Source organism: Cervus elaphus, chromosome 19 (genome assembly GCF_910594005.1).
Source record: "Cervus elaphus chromosome 19, mCerEla1.1, whole genome shotgun sequence".
Lineage (NCBI taxonomy): Eukaryota > Metazoa > Chordata > Mammalia > Artiodactyla > Cervidae > Cervus > Cervus elaphus.
This window is the reverse complement of record NC_057833.1, coordinates 41,006,218-41,034,106: the sequence shown is the minus strand read 5'-3', so window position 1 is coordinate 41,034,106 and position 27,889 is coordinate 41,006,218. Positions and strand designations below refer to the sequence as shown.

Below are 27,889 nucleotides of genomic sequence, written 5' to 3'. Positions count from 1 at the left end.
GTCTATGGACAACCACTCGAGTGAGCTGGAGGTGCCATGGCCCCAGTGATCTGAACCACAGGACCCAGCTAAGGAACACCCATACTCCTGACCCAGAAGCAGATAAATAATAAGTGATTTTTATGTAATGCTACCAGGTTTTGAGCTGAGTTGCTACAGAGTAGTCTGTAATTCACACAACCCATATATCTCTTCTTCAAAGCACTTTCACTGTTGTAATTTTCTATGTATCAGTATGACGATTTGATTGCCCCCTTGAACTCCATGAAGGCAGAAACTCTCTCTTTGGCACAAGGGCATCACAGTGCCCAGCCTAGCAACAGGTAATGCCAAGTGCTCAGTAAATGTCAGTGGTGCAACCAGTTTGTCCTAACCATCGAATTTGCCCTGCTTGAGTAGCCAAGCAGCCACCCTAGATAATAAACATGAAGAGTCTCTTCCAATTGTTCGGCTCACAGCCCTTCTCCTTTCTCCCCCTCCCATACCAAGAACACCCAATTCATCCATTACATGCCAGAGATTCTACTGCAGCCAAGTCTTTACATCCATGCCCTCCTTTTCACTTCCACTGGCCCAGTTCAGGTTCTTATAATTTCCCAATTGTACCCTCAGAGAATCTAAGTGTCTCTCCCTTAGCCGGCCCCTGTTCCCAGTTTCTGTCTCTTCCAAACCATCTCTTATATCATTGCTCCCCACTTAACTTCCCAAAGAAAAATGCCAATCATTTTATCTCTTCTCCTAAAAGCTTCATCATCTCAGATCTTAAGAAGAGTAAAACCTAAACACCTCATATTAAAAATATCAGATAATATCACTAATGTAGAATCCTTAAAAAAGAGGGGGGTACAAATGAACTTATTTACAAAACAGAATTAGAGTCACAGATGTAGAAAACAAATTTATGATTACCAGGGGTAAGAGGGGGAGGAATAAATTGGGAGACTGGGATTGACATATATATATATACATACATATATATGTATGTATATATGTGGTGCTAAATTGCTTCAATCATGTCCGACTCTGCAACCCTATGGACTGTAGCCCACCAGACTTCTCTGTCCATGGAATTCTTTAGGCAAGAATACTGGAGTAGGTTGCCATTTCCCTCTCCAGGGGATCTTCCCGACCTAGGGATCGAATCTTTGTCTTTTTCATCTCCTTGCATTGACAGGAAGGTTCTTTACCTGGGAAGACCACCACATATGCAGTTAAAATAGATAACTAATAACAACCTGCTATATGGTAAAGCAGGTAATACTCTGTAATAACCGATAAGGGAAAAGAATTCAAGAAATGAATATATCCATATGTATGACTATTTCATTTTGCTGTATACATGAAACTAATGCAACATTGTAAATCAACTATACTCCAACAAAATTTTTTTAAATAAAAATAAACACCTCATGTCATTATCCAAAACCATTTGAAAACTTCCACCATACCTTCTTAACAGCTGGGACCCTGCCCCACAGGAGACTTGGCAAGATCACGCTAGTTGGGCATTTGTCTGCTGATGCCTGGACGACTCCTCACTATCTCTCTGCCCGCATTCTGCTCATCCTATAAAGACCTGCTCAGATTCCACCTTCCCTCTAAGACCTTCCCATATCTCCCAGGAGAAATTCTCTCCCCCTCTCCTGTGCCCACGGCACTATTGGCTTTTCACTGGAGCACTAATCAAAGCCTGGTTAAAACATTAGCGTGTATGTGTGTCTGCCTTCCCATGAGATCATAAACATCCTGGGGACAGAATCCAGGTCTTGTCACCTTGTCATCATCACGCCTGCCACGTGGCCGGAGCTCAGGAAGGACTCGCTGAATGTAATCGAATTACTACTTGGAAAGAACATACTTTTAGGGAGCCACTTTTTATTTTCAAACTGCTACTGGGAGGGCAGATGATTAAATCAGTGACTTTTTCTTTCTTTTTTTTTTAAGCAAAGAGACCACAAACCACCTTTGAAGCCAAGAAAAAGATGTGATTGGAGGGAAATGAATCGCTATGTTTAATCCTCCACTGAGTTTGGATAAACAACAAAGTGCCAGCTTCCACCAGATCATTTCTTTTTAATTAAAAGTTAACCAGATTCTTTTGGAGCACTCAGTTTTCTGGTCAAGTCAACAAAAAGCTACCAGTGCCATCCACTCCCTCCCTTCCCCTGTCCTTCCACCCCCACTCCTAGAGTTAGGCAACCCTTGGGGGCAGCAAACACTTCAGCTGTTTGCTCTGTGCTCATAATTAGATTGTCTAGACAGGAGATGTTGCTGGAGCAATAGGAAACTATTTCACAAGGTGTTCTGCAGAACCACACTTATAACAGTGATTAGGATGCACTGACAGACGCGAAGCCAGCAGAATCAGCCTGGGCCACGAGCCGGCTTCCCCCAGAGCAGAGGAGAGGCCCTTTGAAGCCCTTGTCTGAGAAAGAGATGCCAAATTAGGACCCTGGGGGCATGGAACGGCTCACTGGTCTTTGGATCCAAAGAAGCAAGACTGAGGTGATGGGGTAACGTCTGGAATGCCCTCCTCTCTCGTGCCTTCTCCTGCTATACTAAGTCAACTGCGGGAGCTCCCAGCCCTTGTTTACACAGCATCTCTACAGACAGTATGAGGGGTGACCACATCCGGCAATTCCCAGCACAATGCAAAGTTTAAGCAGCAAGGAGAGAGAAATGTGCAGTGCCTGCTCTTGCAAGGAGGCATTTCTTGGCCTGACCGTCCCCCTCAGGTTTTGTTGGCACGTCAATGTGACAGCAACAATGTTTTCTAGCAGAAAATCTTTTGGAGACATTTTTCATAGGAATAATTGATTAGACAAAATCATTCAGCCCTCTAAGATGAATGACTTTGGGAAAATTGCTTCATCGATAGAATACCACAAAAGCACAGAATTTCAAGACCGAAAAGAGCCAAATCTTGTGACCACATGGACTGGGGCCTCCAAGGCTCCTCTGTCCATGGGATTCTCCAGGCAAGAATCCTGGAATGGATTGCCATTTCCTTCTCCAGGGGATCTTCCTGACCCAGGGATCAAACTCAGGTCTCCTGCATTGCAGGCAGATTCTCTACTGACTGAGCTATGAGGGAAGCCCTCATATACACACTACTATATGTAAAATAGATAAGCAATAAGGATCTACTATATAGCACAGGTCACTATAGTCAGTATTTTGTAAAAACCTATAAGGGAAAATCATCTGAAAAAGAATATATATATATATATATGAATCACTTTGATATATACCTGAAACTAACACAACATTGACAATCAGCTACACCTCATTAAAAAAAAAAAAAAATCTGAAACTGAGTAAGTGAGGAAACTGAAATTTAGCAAGGGGAGGAGACTTTTTTGATCAAGAAAGTAGATCAGGACCCAGATCCCTGAATCCTAAACCAGTGTCTTTCTCCCAAACTTATTACAGAAGCTCACATCCTTCAAGTGCTTATTACACACCACATATTTTTCTAAAATTTTATATGTATTATCTCATTTAATCTTTAACATAGACTGAGATAGATGCTATTACCCTCACCAGTTTCCAAGTGAAGAGACTGAGGCACAGATTGTAGTGAGACTTGCTCTAGGCCACCCAGAGCAGATCTAGGTTTGGCTCCCAGGCAGCCTGACTCCAGAACCCACTCTCTAAGCCCTAGGCTATCTAATCTCTTAACTCCTCATTACAGACTTCAGATAGGAGCAAAGGTCATGACATGGAGGCCATTTCTTCACAAAAATTACAGTGCATTTGATAGCCAGTAGGAATTACCTGCGTGATAAAGGATTTGAGATTAGAGGATCTCATGTTTCAGACCTCACCATGGGCTTCCCAGGCAGTGCTAGTGGTAAAGAACCTGCCTGCCCATGCAGGAAATATAAGAGATGTGGGTTCAATCCCTGGGTCAGGAAGATCCCCTCTAGGAGGGCATGGCAACTCACTCCAGTATTCCTTCATGGAGAATCCCATGGGCAGAGGATTCTGGAGGGCTACAGTCCATAGGGTCCCACCAAGTCGAACATGACTGAAGCAACTCAGCGCATGCACACACACACACACACACACACACACACACACACACCATGTACCTACATGTTAACATAAAAGTCACTTGACCACTCAGTTTCCTCATCATTATCTCTTGTGGGCATATTTTTTTAAATGGAAGCATTATCAAGTAAATGTGGATTTTTAGAACTCTTTTAGTAATGATTATTTTAATACTTTACAATTTACAAAACACTTTCACATCCACCATTTAAATCTATCATGACCTATGAGTTAGGACTGATGTGGAATTTTATAATTGACATCTTATAGATCGGAAATTGAGAGACCAGGAATTAAAGTGTGTTGTCTAAATTCAGACAGTAAGATAATTGGTGTGGCTAAGATTGGTCATGGTTTAACCTTATGGTTAATTTCATAGAAATGGAGTCTTCCTCTCCCTCCTTCACTTTTCTAACAGGTTACAGATACAAGATTATACAAATTAAATTTTAATTAAAATCTGGGAATGAATCCAATTATGATAGAAATAAGATTTAGTGTTCTCATCTCAGATAAGAGAAAATAACAGAAGCTATGTACTAGCAACTGGTTAAGGCAGTTACCCTGTAAGATAAGCCATTTTATCATTTCCTGGTTTTCTGTCTGATGAATGCTCTAAGCTAAAGAATATCTTCCTTCATCTCACACATAAATGATCTTTAGCCTCTAGTTGTCTCTTCCCAACACCCTCTCACTTCACATTAAGCCAAAGGCAAAACAGTGACTAAAACAAAACAACTCTGTTTTGTAAGCACTGGTATAAGGGATATGCTGGCACATGTTCTGCTAAGTTCCAAAAGACCTCTCCGTGGCTTCTTAAGAGAAGAAGCTATGTTAACAAGAGAGGCAGTCTTCACCCAGAGGAATAGACAGGAGGAAAGGGAAGGAGGGAGGATAAAAAATACAGAGGCAAGATGAAAGGGAGCGAAACAGGGGTGGAAAGAGAAGGCAGGGGATGGGAAGGGGAAGGGAGGAGTTGGGGGAGGGGAGAGAAAAAAAAGAGATCAAGCATTATTTATTAAAAGAAAGGAACACTGGACGGGAAGTTGGAAGAAGTGATTTTGAAACCCAAATCTAATATTAAATAGCTGCTGGTGCCTGAATCCCTGCTTACCCCTCCTGGTCTCACATCTCTCATCTCTAAAATGTAGTCAGTCTGTACTATTTATTCTTGGTGTTGAAGGTCAAATGGCACAGGGGAGGTAAGAGCTCTTGGTAAATAAACAGTGTCAGTTTTACCATCTACATCCTTCTCCAGGGGATCTTCCCAACCCAGGGATCAAACCTGGGTCTCCTGCATTGCAGGCAGATTCTTTACTATCTGAGTCACCAGGGAAGCCCGCTAAGTCATTTGCATTTTCTTATAACAAAACAATTTGCTCAACCTGTTCAGGCTTTCCTCTGGAGCCAGTTTCAGATTATTTAGCAGCTGATTTTCTCTTGCCTCTTCTTCCTTTTCCTGCCAGCTACTGGCTGACCTCTGACTTAAATTAGTGACAATGTCCAATCAAGAAGGGCCGACTGACTTGGAAATAAAGGTAACAATCAAATTAATCTACTTAGTTCCATTCTAACAAAAACTTGTATCTGGGGAAAAAATCAGAACTTGTTAACACCTGATATCTCTGAGACATATTATAAAATACTTCCAAACCATCTCATCAGAACTTTGCAATAAAGCTATTAATGAAGCAAAGTGACATATGAATGACTTTGTGATAGATGAGAAACAAAGTTAACCATTGTAAAATTAGATCTGAAATCCAGGACTCTACCCCTAGTCCAGAACTCTACCATGGATATTTGTTAAAAAACTGAGCAGAACTTTAAAAACCATCCCTTCATCACACTGTTTCTACCCCAGGGTCCCAGAGAAAGACCTTTAACTTTTAACAACATGCCAGCTGCCAGCACAAGCTTTCTTACTCTAACCCCAGAATGAAAATCTGAATAAAACTGCACAAGTTAATTAGGAAGGCTGGAATTACACCAACTTTCTATGGTAATAATTGGATGCCTCATGGGAAATAAAATAAAACATGCCATAAAAAATGAAATTTTTCCGAGAAGACTAATGAAAGAAGAGAGGTAAAGGATGAGAGGATGTGAGGAGAGTATGAATATGTAGATTTCTTATGTTTCACAATGGAGACTTAGTATACGCTGATGAAGATGGCATATCAAGTGGAAGCACACTTTTTACATAAACATAACTAATAGTGGTAATCTTAAGCAACTTTAAAAATGAATGATAGATATTGAAATCATACACAGTCTGTTCTCTTGTCACTGTGGAATTATGTTAGAGATCAATATCAAAAGATATTTTAAAATGACCATCAAATTCTTGCACCTGATCTTATGAACTGGATACATTTCAGTGTCTCCTAGTTTATAGTCTTTGGGAACTTGAATAGAATTTTTATCCTACTGACGTGTGAAAATTATATAAATCTTAATTATATTGAATTGGTTCATAGTGTTTTTCAGGTACTATATCCTTTGACTTTTCTGTATATTTATTCTATTAATTTTTGAGAGTTTGATATTGAAACTTCAACTAAAAATCTTAATTTTTCTATTTAAAAAAGTAATTGTAATATATAGTAGAACTACATGTGCCTTGTTCTGTATTTTCCAGGTCTCTTGTAAATGTGTTAGCATATTTTAATAATTTAAAAAGCATTTGTAAAAAAATGATAAGGAAATATAAAAAATGAAAAGTAGATTGCTAATATAAATGAGTTTATTACTGAGAAACAAACAGATAATATTCAAAAAAGATAGAATTAAGAATGCTATAACTTATAGTCACTAGTAGAAAAAAGTCACTTATAGTCACTAGTAGAAAAAAGCTATAAACTTTCTTGCTTAGAGAAAAATACACTCAATGGAAAGCAAAGGAAATACAGAAAATATGGTAATATATTTAGAAAAATACAATAATACAAAAATCAAGATGGCAGAACTAAGACTGTAACAGTCATATTAATATGTATAAATGGGCTAATCTTACCAATTAAAAGAAAAGACCCTCAGGTTGGATCATGAAGTAAAATTCAATTATATGTTGCATACAAGAACACATCGAAAAATAAACCCCAAAAATTTAAAGTAAAAATCAGGCAGAAATATATGAAGAAAATTCAAACAAAATGGTCATAAGCTTCACTATACTCAGCAGACAAGATCAAACACAAGCAAAAAATTAAAGGAGGTCCTCTGAAAAGATTGTAATCTAAAATAAGGATTCAACATCTATAAATGCTCCTACATCAAACAAGACAACACAAACATTCATAAAATAAAGACACAAAGTAAAAACACAAAAAAGAAGAAGACTTGTAATCAAGGAAAATTTAATTCCTCCTCAGTCTATGACAGATCAAGTGGCCAAAAAATTTGACTAATAAATAATAGGCAAAGACAGACAAAACACAAATAGTATAATGATAATGGATATATAAGAGCAATTTATCAAATTCTACACACAAAAAAGGAAAGGCTGCACACTCAAGTGTTTATGAAATGTTGATATAAATTAAGTATTGAAATGTAAAAATATTTAGTAAATTCCAAAGAGTAGAAATAATAGAGAAGACATTTTCTAAACAATGTAATGAAACTGGGAATTTATAGCATAACTCAAGGGAGTAGGCACATGATAGTAAAACTTCTGCAATTTAAAGATCAAGGGAACATTTGAAAGCATTTAGAGAATATACAGGGCAATAGCAGTTCAAATGATAGTGGATTTCTCTTCAGAAATTATGGAGGCCAGAAGACAGTGGAACATCTTAAGAAAGCTGAAAGAAAAAAATGTCAAGTCAGAATCCTCTAACTAAAGAAAATACTCCTTAAGAATAAAGGCTAAAAATGATTCTCCCCACCCCTTAAAAAATAAGAAACTTTTTCATAGTAAATTACATTACAAAGAAATGCTAAAAAGTAATTTTTCATGTATAAGTAAAATGATATCAAAGAGAAACTTGAATCTTCTGGAACAAATAAAGAGCATAAGAACTGAAAACATGCATAAATATAAAAGATAATTTTGTTTTCTAATTTCTTTGAAATACATATGATTTCTTAAAGCAAAATTTATAGTATTATCCTTTGGGGTTTGAAATGCAATAAAAGTAACATGCATGAGAACTGCAACATAAAAGGCAGTGAGGAGGGGATAAAGAAATAAAAAATAGAAGAGGGAAACTGAAAACAAGTTAAGGTAGCCTTAGCTTCAATCATATCAAAATTATATAAAATGTGAAGGGACTAAACACTCCAGTTAAAAAGCAGAGACCATCAGAACAGATTAAAAGTATGACTCAATTTTATGATCTCAAAAAGAAAAGCATTCTAAATATGGAGAGAAAGAAAATAAATGCAAAAATATATACTAAGAAAAAATAAGTATAAAATGATAGTGCCTATAATAATAAGAGATATAGAGTACTAGAGAGAATATTGCCCGAGATAAAAAATAACATTTCATAATTAAAACAGGCTCAATTCATCAAAAAGACATACTAATCATTAATGTGTATTAATCTAACACGGACTCTTAAAATACATGAAGCAAAAAAAAATTAAATTAAAGAAACAAGAGACAATCCCACAATAAGAGCAGATTTTAACACTCTTCTTTCAGTTCAGTTCAGTACTCAGTTGTGTCCAACCCAGTGCAACCCCATGAATTGCAGCATGTCAGGCCTCCCTGTCCATCACCAACTCCCGGAGTTTACTCAAACTCATGTTCATTGAGTGGTGAAGCCATCCAACCATTTCATCCTCTGTCATCCCCTTCTCCTCCTGCCTTCAATCTTTCCCAGCATCAGGGTCTTTTCCAATGAGTCAACTGTTCGCATGAGGTGGCCAAAGAATTGGAGTTTCAGCTTCAACAACAGTCCTTCCAATGAATATTCAGGCTTGATTTCCTTTAGGATGGACTGGTTGGATCTCCTTGCAGTCCAAGGGACTCTCAAGAGTCTTCTCCAACACCACAGTTCAAAAGCATCAATTCTTCGGTGCTCAGCTTTCTTTATAGTCCAACTCTCAAATCTATACATGACTACTGGAAAAACCATAGCCTTGACTAGATGGAACTTTGATGGCAAAGTAATATCTCTGCTTTTTAATATGCTGTCTAGTTGGGTCATAGCTTTTCTTCCAAGGAGTAAGCGTCTTTTAATTTCATGGCTGTAGTCACCATCAGCAGTGATTTTGGAGACCAAAAAAATGAAGTCTGCCAGTGTTTCTACTGCTTCCCCATCTATTTTCCATGAAGTGATGGGGCCAGATGCCATGATCTTAGTTTTCTGAACATTGAGCTTTAAGCCAACTTTTTCACTCTCCTCTTTCACTTTCGTCAAGAGGTTCTTTAGTTCCTCTTTGCTTTCTGCCATAAGGGTGGTGTCATCTGCATATCTGAGGTTATTGATATTTCTCCCGGCAATCTTGATTCCAGCTTGTGTTTCATCCAGCCCAGTGTCTCTCATTATGTACTCTGCATATAAGTTAAATAACCAGGGTGACAATACACAGCCTTGGCGTACTCCTTTCCCTATTTGGAACCAGTCTGTTGTTCCATGTCCAGTTCTAACTGTTGCTTCCTGACCTGCATACAGATTTCTCAGGAGGCAGGTCAGGTGGTCTGGTTTTCCCATCTCTTGAAGAATTTTCCAGTTTATGGTGATCCACATAGTCAAAGGCATTGGCATAGTCAATGAAGCAGAGATAGATGTTTTTCTGGAACTCTCTTGCTTTTTCTAGCAGATGTTGGCAATTTGATCTCTGGTTCCTCTGCCTTTTCTAAAACCAGCTTGAACAGCTGGAAGTTCATGGTTCACGTATAGTTGAAGCCTGGCTTAGAGAATTTTGAGCACTACTTTGTGAGTGTGTGAGATCAGTGCAACTGTGCAGTAATTTGGTATTGCCTTTCTTTGAGATTTGAATGAGAACTGACCTTTTCCCGTCCTAGGCCACTGCTGAGTTCTCTGAATTTGCTGGCATATTGAGTGTAGCACTTTCACAGCATCATCTTTTAGGATTTAAATAGCTCAACTTGAATTCCATCACCTCCACTAACTTAGTGATGCTTCCTAAGGTTCACCTGACTTCACATTCCAGGATGTCTGGCTCTACATGAGTGGTCACACCATCATGATTATCTGGGTCATGAAGATTTTTATTGTACAGTTCTTCTGTGTATTATTGCTTTCTCTTCTTAATATCTTCTACTTCTGCTAGGTTCATACCATTTCTGTCCTTTATTGAGCCCATCTTTGCATGAAATGTTCCCTTGGTATCTCTAATTTTCTTGAAGAGATCTTTAGTCTTTCCCATTCTATTGTTTTCCTCTATTTCTTTGCACTGATCACTGAGGAAGGCTTTCTTATCTCTCCTTGCTATTCTTTGGACTCTGCATTCAAGTGGATATATCTTTCCTTTTCTCCTCTGCTTTTCGCTTCTCTTCTTTTCACAGCTATTTGTAACGCCTCCTCAGACAGCCATTTAGCTTTTCTGCATTTCTTTTTCTTGGGGATGGTCTTGATCCCTGTACAATTGTCTCCTGTACAATGTCACGAACCTTTGTCTATAGCTCATCATGCACTCTGTCTATCAGATCTAGTCCGTTAAATCTATTTATCGCATCCACTGTATAATCATAAGGAATTTTATTTAGATCATACCTGAATGGTCTAGTCATTTTCCCTACTTTCTTCAATTTAAGTCTGAATTTGGCAATAACACACTACAATGCATTTAAAAGGATTAAAGTCAAAGACACTACGTTCTCTAAATTAAAATTCAGTAATATTAAAATATCAAGAAAAACTCAAGATATTTGGAAATTTGTCAATATGACTTCTAAAGTATCTGTGGGTCAAAGAAGAAATCACAAGAAAAATTAGAAAATATTTCTAACTGAATGATAGTATAAGCACAACATACCCAAAAATCTGTGAGATGTAGTAAAAGCAGCTATTAGAAGGAAATTTATAGATTCAAATGCTCACATTATAAAAGAAGAAAAGCCTAAAATCAATGTTTCAGAGTTTCAAATCAAAAAGTTAAAAAATAAAGTAAACTGAAAGTAAGTAGAGGAAAAGATAAAATAGTAAAAATCGATTAGAAATCAAGCAATCATAATTGGCAAAGTGAAAAGCATATTTTTATTAAAAGCAACAAAATCAATAGATTCTTTCACAGAAAGAAAACAGAGACTGCAGATCACTGATATCAGGAAAGAAGACATTAAAGGGATAAGAATGGAATAGTAACAACTTTTTGCCTTTAAATGAAACACCTTAAACAACAAATTCCTGGAAAAATAAAATTTACCAAAATTACCATAGAAGGAAAAATATGAGTAACTCAGTATTTATAAAACAAAGTCATTTAGTATCTAAAACTGTCCCTCAGGCCCAGAAAACTTCCCTTGTAAATTTCAACAAACATGCAGGGAAGAGATAATACCACTTATACATAAAGTCTTTTAGAAAATAGAGGAGAAGGGAACACTTTCCAACTTCTTTTACGGGACCAGCATAACCGAAATACTCAGCAAAGACATTACAAAAGAGTGAAAATAATAGACTAATATCCTCATGAACATAGACACAAAACTCCTTAATAAAATATTAGCAAACTGAATTCAACAACATATAGAAAGGATCATACACTATAACTAAATGTGTTTATCTTAAGACTAAATGGTTGATTTAATATTTGAAAATACTATTAGCAACAGAATTTTTAAAAATTAAGTAAGCTCATGGAGAAATAAATATGCCTGAATAAACAAATTCTTTAAAACAGAAGACTAATAAGATGGGAGTAACTCTAGCAGATATTAAAATGGCAATAAAGTGCTTTAATAATTAAAAAGCATTTTGCACTCTAAAGTGAAATGGGTAACTCAGAATAAACACAAATACACATGGCAAAATACAATATTTATTGATAATGGGGAGAATTGAATAAATGATATTGAGAAATCTAATCTGCCATCTGGATAAAGAAATAAAGTTGATGGCTTATCTTTTTCCTTACTTAAGATAAATTCCAGATGAAACATAAATTTAAGTATTTTTAAAAGTAAAATTCCTTGGTGGTCCAATAGCTAAGATTCCATGTTCTCAATACAGGGAGCCCAGGTCTGAACCCTGGTAATGGAAGTAGATCCTATATGCCACAACTAGAGATCTCACATGCCACAGTGAAGATCGAAGATCCTGCATGCCTCAACTGAAGACCCAGCACAGTTAAATAAATAAACAAATAAATATTTTTTTAAAAATTTATAAAAACCACTAGAAGAAAACTTGGAAATATATTTTGTAATTTCAGTGGTGGAGAAAACCTTTCTCAAAAAGAAATAAACTTAGAAACTTGGAAGAATGATACGTTTAACAACCTAAAACTCAAAGACAGTAAATACGGCATTGGAAAGGTAAAAGAAATATGATAAATGGGAAAAAATTTTGCAATAATATATGGCATAAACAGGACCTTCATATATTAAGATCTCTTATAAATCAATTTTAAGATCAATGTTTCAATAGAAAAAAAAATATGTAGTATGGCCAAAAATAGGCAGTTCACAGAAATATAGATAAAACTACTTTCTAACATAAGAAAAACACCCTCCACTTCCTTCAAATTCTAGTGATGGAAATTAAAATAAAAATATTTTTCTTCATCTCACTGGCTAAGAAAGAGTTTCATAAAGCACAATCTTGTTGAGGGTACATGAGAAAGGGTTAATACTTATGGGAGCATAACCAGCTGTCACCTGTTTAGAAGGCAATTCAGCAGCATCTATCATTAAAATTCACAGGACTTTTGTCCTCATATTTCCACTTGTGGAAATTTACATTACAAATATATTTGCATACTTATGCAAAGTCCTGTTGTTGTTGTTGTTATCAGACTGTTTGAGATCACACAGACTGTAGCCCACCAGGCTCCTTTGTCCATGAGATTTTCCAGGCAAGAGTACTGGAGTGGGTTGCCATTTTCTTCTTCAGGAGATCTTCCCAACCCAGGGATCGAAACCTTGTTTCCTGCATTGGCAGGCAGGTTCTTTACCACTGAGCCACTAGCGAAGCCCATTGCTTTGCTTTTAGTAGAAAAGATTAAATGCCCATTAATATGGGGCTCGATAAATATATTGGATTTGAATATTCTGCAATATTAAAAAGACTGAAGTTAATCTTTCTGTGATTATATAATAGTGTCTCCAAGGTATATTTTTGGGTAAAATAGCTTTAAGCAAAGCATTTTATGGTATGTGTACCCATTGTAAAATAATTTGTGATAAATATTTGCATTGATAAATATTATAAATATATAAAAACATACATATGTTCACAAAAGACAATTTTATCCTTATATATTTACAGTCTATTTTTCAAAGGGAAAAAAAACATGAAACTGTTGATTATCTCCTATGGAGATAATTCTGGAAAACTTAAGGTTTGGGATAGGAGAGAGATGCTGACAGTAACTAATTTTTGTGATGTTAAATATATATTTACAATGTGCATATGATATTGAAAAATCCACCAGTTCAAAATGTTAGTGAACTGAATCAATTGTTTCTAGCATCCATGAAAAGAAGAAATAAAAAACAGGTCTTTGATATAGTATGCTTTATGAAAAGAAAACCAATCACTTGATCAACCTATGCTTTTTTTCAGAATTTTAGATTTTTCAGTTCTTACTACATACTACACCCAATACCAGGTACTAAAAGAATAACAACGACAATAATCAAAGATACCTGCCCTCAATGAGCTTACAGTTCAGAGGAAGATGGCTATCCTCTGACTCAGACTTAAAATGTCGAAGAAATTCAGTTCCTTCTGAGCCCATCTCAGGAATTTACTCAGTTCAGCAATCCTCTGCCATAAACCTCATCAGGTCTCCTGGTGACTGTCAATATCTCCAAGACAGCTGATGTCCCCTCCACTAAATCTCTAAAGAGACTTCTTTCAAGAAGTGCTATTAGCTCTCATGGGTTCTGTCCATCACACTTTAGAGAATAATTTAATTTCCTAGAGGCATTTCACTTTTTCCCACCTTCATTTCTTTGACTTCTCTCTTCCTTCTGCTTAGCATACTCTTAAGCTTTTGTTCTTCTGTGACTGACTCCTACCCCAAGTCAAATATTGCCTCAAGTGCTTCTCCAGGAAAGCTTCTCTGATCTCTGTCATATGAATTAGGTTAGTAACATTTCTTCCACGTTCCCGCAGCTCTTTCCACTTTACATTCAACCATTCACTTGTCAGGTACTCATATTAAAGTACTATGTAAATTGTGAAATGTTAAAAATTGTATCCATGAATATCTGACATAGAGTAGGAACTCAGGATTGTTTGATAAATTCAACTACAGCTTCCCTGTTCTCCCCTGGCTTCTCCCAGGTTACAGTAGTGAACTGAACTTTGTGACTGCTTTCCCTACATGCCCCACCCCCACTGCACCACTTTCCCAAGTCTAAGACCTCACACTCACTTGTCCAGTGACATCGCAGGGAAGGAAAACTTGCCCAGGCAGATGCGATAGACAGCACTCAGGGGAATCCATTGCAACTGCACACAGCAAAGCATGATGAAGTCATATTTGCAAATTAAGAGAGTCTTGTCTGTGATCAGCAAAATCCTCTCCTTCTCATTGTTCCAGTGGTCTATCCTGTAAAAATCACCACAGAGAAGAAAAGTCAATGGCAGAATCTTTCCAAATTAATCGTCTTCACTGAAACATCTCTACCAACACAAAAAATGATGAGGTTTATCACCTTGGAAGAAAGAGGAGCTGAAGAAAGTCATCCTCTTTCTCGTCCTGGCCCCATGACCAAGGAAGGAGGGAGGGAGAGGATCACAGGAAAATGTTTTATGCCCGCAGAGTTCAGAGATGATTATCATTGACAGGTTCCATCAGGGGAATAGCAAGATGGTATCACATTGGCAGTCAACTGATTCATGCTCCTCCACATCTTCCCAGTTCTCTAGAAAACCTTCATGGAGCCCATCTTTCTCAGAGGACACGAAAAATATCTCTTAATTTCAACTCAATCTGGACAACTAAGCGTTGGTTTATGCTAATCTTCAAAGGTCAAATTGCTGAATGAAGATAAAATGGAGACTTGAATATAGGTTCACTGACCCCTGCCCAAGTTATTCTATTATACTGAGTTCATTTTCTCATTTTCCTGTGTGGAAATACAGTGAAATGACTGAAATATGATTCTTAACCAAAGACAAAGCAGACACTAGATAAGTGTTTACTGAGTTGATTTGCTTCAGATTTCAGAGTCTTTCAAGGTATGCAACGAAATTTTCTGAGAGTTAAGAATCTATTCAACAGAGAGAACAGGAAAGAGTGAAAGCAATGGCTTCTGATTTTTTAAAAAAGTGAGCATGGTCTGAAAATCCTCTCATCCACAGTATTTGCTATCTGTCTGCTGCAGCCTTTATATATACCACTGCATGATGACTTGTATTATAACTTTTTCAGTGCATATTTTGTCTCCCTCAGAAACTGGAAGGGATGATTGGGCTTCCTTGGTGGGTTAGATGTTAAAGAATCTGCCTGAAATGCAAGAGACCCAGGTTCAATCCCTACGTCAGGAAGGTTCCCTGGAGAATGGAATGGCTACTCACTCCAGTATTTTTGCTTGGAGAATTCCACAGAGAAGCCTGGCAAGCTACAGGTCATGGGGTCACAAAGAGTCAGACACAAATGAGCAACTGACACTTTCATTTTACTTTCAAGAGACTGAAAAGAATGATTTGTGACTGATACATATCTGAATTCCCACTACAAATCATCAATCTAATGTAAAGATTAAGACTGGTCACCCTGTTCCCATCCATTCTCACATGGAACCTCAGAACTATTCTTAAAATACAAAAGGAGTGATGTTACTTCCCTGTTGACTTTATTAAATGGCACCCTTTCAGTTTCAGGATCAAATCCAATGGTCTGGCGTCTGCCCAGCACCATCTCACAGCAGGCTGAGAAAACTCGGTGTCCAAGTCATGGCTTGAATGCCTCATTCAAAGATTTCTTCAACTCCTATGTGAACTTGTATCCCCATTACCTTTTTCAAAGCATTCTGATCCATTTTCGTTTTCAGCTCTTACCATCATTTGTAAGAAGGAATGATATGTAAGAGGTTTAGTAACTGATACCATGTGAATCTTGACAAGTCAGAACAGACATTGAAACACAGAGGCTAGGGCAATTCCAGTGATTCTGGTCTAAGAATCATCCCTACATGTGTGTGTGTGTGCACACATGCACACACACACAAACACACACACTCCATGAAGGCAGAGACTGTACAGGGCTATTTACTCTGTTCCTGTCAAATAGCCTGCAATAAATAAATATCTGTTTTGATAACTGATTGCCAATCCTAAGTCTTTTGGAGGCCTTTGGGTTGGCTGAATGTGGGCGTGAAAACATCCAGCTCTACTAGTGACAAATTTTGTAAGATTGGACATTGAGCCTGTCTGTAGATCACATTCCTTGTCTGTGAAATGGATACAGTACCAGTACTCATCTTATAAGTTTGGGGAGAGGATTCAGGGGCAAACTTCTCAATCAGTGGTTTGTAAAGGAGCTGTTACTATCTTTGGCAGGGAAACAGCAACCCACTGCAGTATTCTTGCCTGGGGAATTTCATGGACAGAGGAGCCTGGCAGGCTACAGTCCATGGGGTCACAAAGAGTCTACACAACTGAGCGACTTACACACTTAAGTGACTCAGTGACCTTGGGTAACCCAATATATGCCCTTCCTCAATATAGTTCAAAGACAGGCAAGACAAAGTTAGGATTTAAGTCAATGGGAGGAGGAACAGAAGAATACATGAAGAAGAGAAAAGGGGAATGAAGGAGGAAGAAATATTGAGAAACAGACATAGAAAGAACCATGAGGCTGTGGCCTTATTATATCCTAGCCATTATGCACGTACAAGTGTTAGCTTTGCATCTCCCCACCTCCCTTGGAAGAAGGTCACACCTACAGTCATTCAACTAGAATATGGAGGTAGAGTTAGCGCTGTAGAGTCAAGAGATCTGGTTTAAATCTTGGTCCTATGGCTTCCATCCACTCCAACAATGTTGCAAGACTCTACTCCACCAAATGAAGAGAGAATTCTCGATAATCTGTTTAACACTCTGTCTTAGGCAGAAAAAGATGATTCTGAAATGTTTTATCAGCTATCTACATAAATTTCTCTAAATAGATTGTATCTACTTAGCAGCAAGTTATAAGCTGTGCCTAATAAACCAGGCTTGTTTTTAGTCTAAAATATCCTCAGATTTTGGTTGAAGGTTTTACTGAAAATGTCAGCACTCCATAATGAGATTTATTTTAAAAGGTAAAGGATGGATTCAGGGGGGAAAAAAGAGTTCTTTTTAGGAACATGGAGTGCTCTGCTGTGACACAGACTCTGCATAATTTTCATGTCGGGAAAGTCGGAATCCAAGTAAACACACAGGCTTATAAATAGTTTGGGGCCACCATCTCTAGCTTCTGGGTGGTATATTTACTTATTTAGACTTCAATCACACCTTTTCTTCCCAAAGAACTCTTGAAGAAAACACTGAATTTTATATTCCTAGTATTAATGTAATTTAAGTTGGTGGTAATATTCAAAGCAAATATAGGCATAAGAATATCAATAATGATTCTGTGCAGTTTGTGGAAGATCACAAAGCCCTTGAATATCAATGCTTTTGTTTAATCTTCCCAACAATCCTTTGGACTAGATGCTATTAGCTTCATTTTAAAGATAAAAATACGAAGGTCCAGAGACCATTACAATAAATGACTTGCCCAATGCTTTACACAGAGCAAACAGTAGTCCAAGGACCTGAAATAAGTATGGAGACAGCAAATCCAGGCATAGTATTAGCTTTCTCCCCGGGGACCACGAACACTTAAATAAAGGACTTTTCAGCATGGTGTACAAGTGTGGTAAAAGCCACCTCTGGAAGGAGCTGGTGTGATGGTCTATGCCCATCCTGGAATCATTATCTCTGTGAAACAGCATCCATGACCATCCTCTCAAAAGCTTGACCTCTTTCAGCATTCTCTATCTTAGGGGGAAATCCTCCTTAAAGACTCCTAAGAAAGACTTAGGAGTTTTTTTTCTCTCATTTCTTCACATCACATGCTAAGTCCTAAACATTCTACTCCTCAAATACCTCTCAAAACTGCTCACTTCTCTCCATCCTGGCTTTCAATATTCTAATCCAGTCTTCCCACATCTCCTACCTGGACCACTGCAGTCACCTTCTCACTGGGCTTGGGCTATTAGCCACCTGGACGTGGTTTATCTACACATTTTAGTTCCTTCCCAGACTCATCATGATACTGCAATGAAGCAGACCAGTTTAAGAATAAATTTGGTCTCTACCTCCCAACTCTGGGTTCAAGTACTTCAATATCTCTCCGTGGTTCTTAGGAGAAATCACACACACACACACACACACACACACACACACACACACACACACAAATCACCTAGTCTGAGGTTCTGCAGAGTTGGGCCTTACCTATTTCTTCAACGTTATTTCAGGCCAAGTCTCTGCACTCTTTTCTCCGGGATCTTTTTTCAGTTTCTAGGACTCACCATGCCTAGCCCTACTGAAGGGACTTGGCCTGTGTTATTACCTCTGCCAGCCACGTTGTTCCTGATCTTCTTTACCTACTTAAGTCCTACGGTGCTGAGCTCAATTACTCCTTACTCTGGCAAGCTTTCCCACCTCCATGACCACTTCTCCTGTTTCTAATACGTACTTTCATAAACTTCACGTCTCTCCTTCACAGCACTTACCCCAGATGCAATTTTCTGGTTATTTCTGTGATTATGTAATTAATGTCAGTCTCCTCTCCTATCCTGTAAACATCATAGAGTCAGGTCTTATCATTATGTCTCCAAGGTAGTAGGTTTCCCCAAAATAGTTCTGAAATGAATTAGTGAAGAAGTAGCAATTCTTTGAGAGGGGAGCATTGAAACACATACATTACACTATGTAAAACAGGTAACCATTGGGAATTTGCTATACGACACAGGGAGCTCAATCGAGTGTCCTGTGATAACCTAGAGCGGTAGGATGGGGTGGGAGGTGGGAGGGAGGTCCAAGAGGGAGCAGACGTGTATACCTATGTCTTATTCGTGTTGATGTATGGCAGAAACCAACACACTATTGTAAAGCAATTATCCTCCAATAAAAAATAGATAATTATTTTGAAAGAATTAACAGTTCTTGTGTAGTGCAACCTATATGCTTTGCCTCATGCTGCTTGAAGAATCTTATCCTTTGGTTCGCACATTGAAATAATCCCCCATAAAATAGCACATTTCCAAAAAATAAATAAACCAGTAACATTGGGAAAATGTTCATACCAAAAGAATGAGGAAGAGCAGGATACAAAATAGCACCTTCAGTGTACTTCCAATTTTGTAACAATGATGACAAAAAAATATGTACATCAGAATGTGAACACTGATCATTTCTGAGTGGTAGGATTTCAAGTGACTTTCATTTCTTCTCATGCTTTCATTGATGATGATGATGAAAATCACTCAGTTGTGTCCAACTCTCTGCGACCCCTTGGACTATAGCCTGCCAGGCTCCTTGGTCCATGGAATTCTCCAGGCAAAAATACTGGAATGGGTAGCCATTCCCTTCTCCAGAGGACCTTCCCGACCCAAAGATTGAACCTGGGTCCCCTGCATTGCAGGTGGATTTTTTACTGCCTGAGCCGCCAGGGAGGCCCCATGCTTTCATTAATCAAAGTTTAATTTTTATGATAAATGTTCTACTCATATGATAAAAGAGATATATGCTTCTAATTTTCACTGAAATATAGTTGATTTGCAATGTTTTGTTAGTTTCAGGTATATAGCAAAGTGATTCAGCCACACACACACACATACACACATACATACACACACACACACACACACACACACATATATTTTTACATTCTCCTCCATCATAAGTTACCACAAGATATTGAGTGTAGTTCCCTGAGCTACACAGCAGGTCTCTGTTGACTATTCATTTTGTATATAGTAGTATGTGTATTTTAATCCCAAACTCTTAATTTATCCCCTTGCCACTATCCTCTTTTGTGACCATAAGTTTGTTTTTTTATGTCTGTGACCCTATTTCTGTTTTGTAGGTAAGTTCATTTGTATCACTTTTTTAGATTCCACATATAAGTGATATCATATGATATTTGTCTTTCTCTGTCTGACTTGCTTCACTTAGTGACATCTCTAGGTCTCATGACAATTTCTAGGTCCATCATGTTGCTAGAAATGGCATTATTTCATTTGTGTGTGTGTGTGTGGCCGAATAATATTAAGATATTTTTTAAGAATAAGTAAAAATCACCTATCCTTCAAGTTTCCATTTTAAATTCTGCTGTTTAATGGTGCTTCCCCTCAGTTCCCTCACCCCCAGTAGATGTCATCTCTCTCGTGGTGCTAGTGGTAAAGAACACACCTGTCAATGCAGGAGACATAAGAAATGAGGGTTCGATCCCTGGGTTGGGAAGACCCCCAGGAGAAGGAAAAGGCAACCTACACCAGTATTCTTGCCTGGAGAATCCCTTGGACAGAGAAGCCTGGCAGGCTACAGTCCATAGGGTTGCAAAGAGTCACACGCACACTCTTTAAATACACACAAGCATTTAGCAGCGCCTCAATTGTGGCCTTAGTCACAGTTTTCTGTACTTGTCTTTCCGTTTTCCCCAGACTTGATGGGAGACCCTCGGTGTAGAGACAGTGACTGAACCCTGCCTGGGTTCCCTCACTGGGCCCAGCACAGAGCCAAAGAGAGAGCAAAGTCTTAGCAAATGAGCAGAATGTGGAATAAAAAGCTAGAATCGTAAGATTCCTCCCCTCAGTGATGAGAGCCTGTCTCTGCTGGCAGTGGATTGGCCACATCCTCCCACCACCGCTGTTCCTCGGCACTAGCTGCATTTTCCTTCTGCTGGGGAAGGGGCCCAGACTTCATGGAAACAGAGATCCTAATTGCTCCGGGAGATTTGCAGTTTCCTGGGACTACAACAGTTTGGCCAGCAGAGGGCAACAGCGAACCAGCAATGACAGGCAGGACCTCTCTGAGCAAGCTTCTAGGACCCCCCACCCTGTTACTCAACCCATCCCAGATGCCTTGCCATTGGCTCCAGCCCTATGCCTAACAATACTCTCAGCAGCTCTTTTAGGGCTGTCAGATCAATTTGTTATTTGGAAAAGAGCTTTCTCCCTAAAATATTTTTTTATATTATTCCCTCAGACACATACAATATGCACACACACTCTTATGCACACACACTCTTTTACACACACACACACACACACACACACACACACACATACCCCACACATTAGAGACATCTTCCCAGATATTGAATAGAGTGATTGTACCTGATTTATAAATCAATCTTCTTTCCCGTGTCCTTCCAGCCTCTTAGCATAACCAGCCCTTGAAAGAGGAAGACAGCATCTTGGCTAGTCAGGGATCAGCAACTCTGAAGGAACACACTAAATCATTCATTCTACACATATTCCCTAGCACCCACTGGGCTTCCAGGCCCTGAAGAGAATCCAATTTGGGTTTGCTATTCAAACACAAACAGATGAAAAATGCATGGCATTGAAGCAAAGCAATTTCCCTCCCCCTGAGTTAAGTGAAGTCTTATAAAACCTTTAGCTAAATAACCCACATGCAATTCTTTCAATCATTTGGTTACTCTCTCCCCAGGCCTCTCCAATTTGTTTAAAATAGGGGACCCTCCAAGTAAACACAGTATTCTAATAAAAACCCGATGTCCACAAACCTCCTCTGTTCCCTTCCCCTGACTTGACTTCCTGTGGTTCATTTTTTCCCACTATCCCATGCAGCCAGTCATGAACCAGGCCCTGTGCTTAGCTACCGGGAATACTGAGAAAAGCATTCAGCTCTTAAAGAATACACAGTTCTCCACAATGTGGGGGGAGACGGGGAAATTCCTAAGGAAGAGTTCATATGCTGTGAGGAGACTGGACAATGAGAAGACAAGTCCACAGACTCAGGTGTCTGGATTCTCAGCCCATTGTCCACGGGGATGAGGAGAAGGAACCTCAGGCATCTATTTGATGCCCTTAAGGAAGACTCTCTTATCAACTTTTCATTCCCTGCTTTTTAGTGAAGGTCTCAGTGTTGTAAAAACCGCAGGTTGCAAGGTAGGGATGATCTCTGAAGGTGCACAGAGAAGGGTCTCAGGAATATTTAGTCATTTCTCCAATACGTCTTTAACATGTATCCACAATTTTTTTCCCCCTGAGTAAGAAAAGTCCTACCATGAAATTTCATATTGTTCCAACTGATTGTTTCCCTGGTGGCTCCATGGTAAAGACTCCGCCTGCCAATGCAGGAGACTCGGGTTCAATCCCTGGTTTGGGAAGTTCCCCTGGAGAAGGAAATGGCAGCCCACTCCAGTATTCTTGCTTGGGAAATCCATGGGCAGAGAAGCCTGGAGGGCTCTAGTCCATGGGGCCGCAAAAGAGTCAGACACAACTTAGCAACTTAAGAACAACAACCACACCAGTTGATTGCAGAAAAAAAGCAATGGTCAATGATTTTCCCAGAGAACAAAGTCCTAAAGATGGGATCCATCATGTTTTATGAAAAAATGAGGAAGCCAACATGACCAAGGTAAGGGGAACATGGAGGAGAGTGGAAGGAGGTTTAAGCAGAGGCCACATCATGTGCAGAAATGACTACAATTTATTTGCAATTTGTGAATACTTCCCATTTTACCAGGTTTCCCTGTAGCTCAGACAGTAAAGAATCTGCCTGCAATGCGGGAGACCTGGGTTCTATCTCTGGATTGGGAAGATCCTCTGGAGAAGAAAATGGCAATTCACTCCAGTATTCTTGCCTGGAGAATCCCCACGGACAGAGGAGCCTGGCAGGCTACAGTCCATGGAGTCACAAAGAGTCCGACACGATTGATTGACTAACTCTTTCACATTTAAATGGTTATTATCACCACTTTCCAGGTGGAGGAACCAAGCCCCAATAAAGTAATGTGCATCTAGTACCCATGATCGAGCCATCTGATCCCCAGCCCAGGCCACGGATATTTCATCTAGCTGCTTCTCCCACTTACGTTCCCTATCCCACAGGCAAATGTGCCCTCCCTAGCACAGGACAGTCAGTAAGAGGATATTTTAAAAGTCACACAAAAGAGAAGACTCTGGGCACAGCCCATCCTTCTCTCTTTCCCACACAAGGACTGAATAGCTGTTGAATAGCTCCGTCCTCCAGGGCACACCAGACGATAACAAGAAGCCCACCCCCTGGGGGGCTTCTCTCCTCCCCTCCTCCCCCGAATTTACTTCAGGGGATTCACTTGATCCGAAGCCAAAGAAGCTGGCAGGAGAACAAGGACTAATTCTGAGGAGGCGGCAGAAAGGGAAAAACAGAGGGACAAGATACAACAGATGCTCACATTTTGCCACCTCCATTGTTTTATTCTTTTAAACGGGAGAGATATTTGCTTACTGTATGTATTATTATAGTTACATCTCCTTGGGTACAGGAGACACAGCCCACATCAGGCAAGTCCAGGAAGAAGAGATGTGTTATAAAAATACTCTGAGGAATCCCACAGAAATTCAAGAACAGGAACCAGAGCACAGTTGGGCTTTAGGAAACCTGGAAAGTCACGAGGAATGAAATTTACTCCCTGGAGAGCTGTCTCATGATGTCTGTGTATCCTTCTACACACCTCATCTGTTTCCTCCTGATTAATGTGTTCCTTCTGCTCACTGTCAATGTTTTTTTTTTTCCTTTTTAGTTCTACCTTGCCTGTGACCTTTAATTCTATCCTAAGTCCTGACTATACATGAATTTTCAGATCTGCTCTCATAACTAACTGGCTTCTGTAGCCCTAACTCTCCCAGTTCAGACTCTCAAGGTAGGGAGTTCTTTAGTTCAGGTCATTCCTTTGGGTCCCACATCAGCTAACCAGTTTAGCTTCTATTTCTCCAATCAGCTCTGGCCAGGGGCTGAAGTTATGTAGGAGAAAATAGGAATTGCCAATGAGAAACATTTTATTCTTCTTTTCTAGAATTGTTTTAACTATTTTAATTCCTTTGTCTTTCCATAAAAACTTTAGAATAGTTTTATTTATATTTACAAAAATCTTGCTAAGATTGAAAGGACTTATGCTGAACGTGTATGTCAAGTTTGTGGAGAATTACCATCTTTACTATGTTGATCCTTTCGATCTATGGATATGGTATTTAGATCTTTGTTTCTTTTATCAGCATTTTGTAGCTTTCAGCATGTAAGTCCTATATATATTTTATTAGATTTACACTTAAATATTTTCCCTTTTTTTGAGTCATTATTGTTATTGTATTTTTATTTGTTTTTGCTCTAGTACATAGAAATAAAATTGATTTTTAACTTTTATTGAAATGGTTTTTATATGTTGATTGTATATCTTGCAAACTTACTAAACTCTTCCATTAGTACTGGAAAATTTTTGGTAATTCTTTGGAATTTTCTTCATAGATTATTATGCCTTCTACAAATAGGGACAATTTTTATTCCTTCCTGTTGGACCTGTATGCCTTTTATTTCCTGTCTTGCTTTATTATGCTGGCTAGAACTTCCAGAACTATGTTAAATATTGGTAGTGAGAGTGGACACACCCATTTTGTTTCCAGTCTTAGGGAGGAAACATTATCTCTTTCCCAAAAGTGTGGTGTTAATTATAGGTATTTTATGCAGACTTTCTTTATCAAATTGAAAAGATTTCCCTCTGTTATTTTTTTTTTTTTTACTATTTTTGTCATGAATGAATGTGCTGAATTTTGTCAAATGCTTTTTCTGCATCAATTGATCTGATCATATGATATTTCTTCTTTAGCCTTTTAATATCATGGAGCACACTGATTAATTTTCTAATACTGAACCAACCTTGCATCCCTGGAATAACCCCACTTGATCATGGTATATACTTATATTTTTTATATTGCTGATTTCTGTTTGCTAATGTTTTGTTAAGAATTTTTACATCTATATTCATGAGGGGTATTGGTCTGCAGTTTTATTTTTGTACTGTCTTTTTCTGAATTTAGTATCAGGTTAAAACTGGCATCATAGAATGAGCTGGGAAGTGTTCCTTTCTCTTCTATTTTCTGGAAGAGAAAGAAAAGTGAAAGTCATTCAGTCTTGTCTGACTCTTTGCAACCCCATGGACTATACAGTCAATGGAATTCTTCAGGCCAGAATACTGGAGTGGGTAGCCTTTCCCTTCTCCAGGGGATCTTCCCAACCCAGGGATCAAACCCAGGTCTCCCAAATTGCAGACAGATTCTTCACCAGCTAAGCCACCAGGGAAGCCCAAGAATACTGGAATGGGTAGCTTATCCCTTATCCAGTGGATCTTCCCGACCAGGAATCGAACTGGGGTCTCCTGCACTGCAGGGGGATTCTTTACCAACTGAGCTATGAGGGAAGCCCATTTTCTGGAAAAGATTATGTAAATTGGTGTTCATTCTTCTCTAAACATTTAATACAATTCTCCAGTGAGAATTAAACCACCTGGGCCTAGATATTTCTTTGGAGGAAGGTTTCAATTACAAATTTAGTTCCCTAATTGTTAAATTAAATATCTATTTCATCTTGGGTCAGTCATGGTGGTTTGTGTGTATTGAAGAAATGGTTCATTTCATCCAAGCTGTCAAATTTATAATTGTTAGCCATAATTCTTTATTATGTCTCTGTTTTTTATCAGGTCTGTAGTGATACACCCTGTTTTATTCCAAATATTGATAATTTGTGTCTCCTTTTTAAAAATTTTCTTTGTCATTCTTGCTAGTAGTTTGTGAATTTTTTTAAACTTTTCAGAGAACCAGATTTTTGTTGATTGGGTCCTAGTATTGTTAAATTATTCTAAATCTATGCTGAATTTCTGCTCATTTTTATATCAGTTATTGAAAGAATGGTCTCAAAGTCTCCTGGACAATCATGGATTTTTCTATTTCTCCTTTCAGTTCTATCAGTTTTATTTCACATATTTTCCAGCTCTATTATTTGGTGCATACACATTTAAGATTGTTCTGTCTTCCTGGATGAAAGGATTGACCCTTTCATCATTATACAATTTTTCTCAATTTCCCTAGTAATTTGATTTGCTTGGAGGTCTTCATTTTTATAATTCACATACCACATTTCAGAAGCCACAGTAATTCTTAAACTTGGTAATTCTTTCTATTGAACATATAGTGGAAGTAGAAGCTCTTTTCTCTTCGCATTGATTACTCTTCCTATTCCTAGACCCAACCTACTTTCCCTACATCAGGGAATTTTGGGATAACCTAGGGACCCCAGAGAGTGGAAACAATTTCCTCTTTGTGAATCAGGCAGCATTTTTATTCATAAAAGACTATAACAGTTGTTTGTATAACAGCTGTAAATGGATTGATATGTATGGACTATAAATGGACTAAATGGATTGATAGCCTCAATATTAAGGTTGAGGTCTTATTTGTTTTCTTTACTAAAACACATATTGGCAGTCCCCTAAATAATTGAGACTAAGTTTAAAAACAGCCTCTTGATGAGGGTGAAAGAGGAGCATGAAAAAGCCAGCTTAAAACTCAACATTCAAAAAACAAAGATCATGGCATCTGGTCCCATCACTTCATGGCAAACAGATGGGAAAAAATTGGAAAAAGTGGCAGATTTTATTTTCTTGAGCTCCAAAATCACTGTGGAGGCTGACTGTAGCCACAAAATTAAAAGACATTTGTTCCTTGAAAGAAAAGCTATGACAAACCTAGACAGCATATTAAAAAGCAGCAACATCACTTTGCCAACAAATGTCTGTATAGTCAAAGCTATGGTTTTTTTCTGTAGTTGTATACAGATGTGAGAGTTGGACCATAAAGAAGGCTGAGCACCAAAGAACTGATGCTTTTGAATTCCAGTGGTGAAGACTCGTGAGAGTCCCTTGGATAGTCAGATCAAACCAGTCAATCCTAAAGGAAATCAACCCTGAATATTCACTGGAAGGACTGATGCTGAAGCTGAAGCTCCACCTGATGCGAACAGGTGACTCATTGAAAAAGACCCCGAGGCTGGGAAAGATTGAGGGCAGGAGCAGAAGGGGATGACAGAGGATGAGATGGTTGGATGGCATAACTGACTGAATGGATATGAATTTGATCAAATTCTCGGAGACAGTGAAGGACAGGGAAGCCTGGTGTGCTGCAGTCCATGGAGTTGCAAAGAGATGGACTCAACTTAGCGACTGAACAGCAACAAGTTTAAGGTACTGGGCAATTGTTTCCAGAATCTATTGCCTTTCTAATAATGTGAACATCTTATGTGATATCTTTCAATAAGATAGAAATGCTTATATAGTGGTCTTGAAGGAAACATAAAGGCAGTGGTGTGTTGTAAATGGTAAGCATATTCTAAAACAATAATATTAATAATGATGATGCCCTGATGTTGTTTCCTTGGTATAAATTCTTCTGTCATGACTGACTTCAAGATACCAAGGTGAGGTCACAGGAGCTGGGATTGGAAGAGATGCATCCAGTTGGCCATCTTGAGTGGGAGAACTGAGCACACAGCTTCATCAGGGGATGAAGAGGAGCCAGTGGAAGGTAATGGGAAGTGACAAGCTGTTGGCAAACTGGGAGAATATACTCTAACAGAACACATTCAAATTCAAATTTTTAAAAAACTGAGCAGGGTGGAAATGGCTTATGGCTCTCTAATTTGTGACT

General features: G+C 38.5%; 1 protein-coding gene across 2 annotated transcripts in view; it reads right to left on the bottom strand.

Moving 5' to 3' along the window:
* Window positions 1–27,889, bottom strand: part of TPRG1 (tumor protein p63 regulated 1) — a 171,425-nt gene that overhangs the window by 70,153 nt on the left and 73,383 nt on the right. For both annotated transcript variants that reach the window (XM_043875115.1, XM_043875117.1), the window contains one exon: window positions 14,578–14,754. In XM_043875115.1, the coding sequence (XP_043731050.1) occupies window positions 14,578–14,754 (177 nt within the window). The remainder of the gene's footprint in view (window positions 1–14,577; window positions 14,755–27,889) is intronic.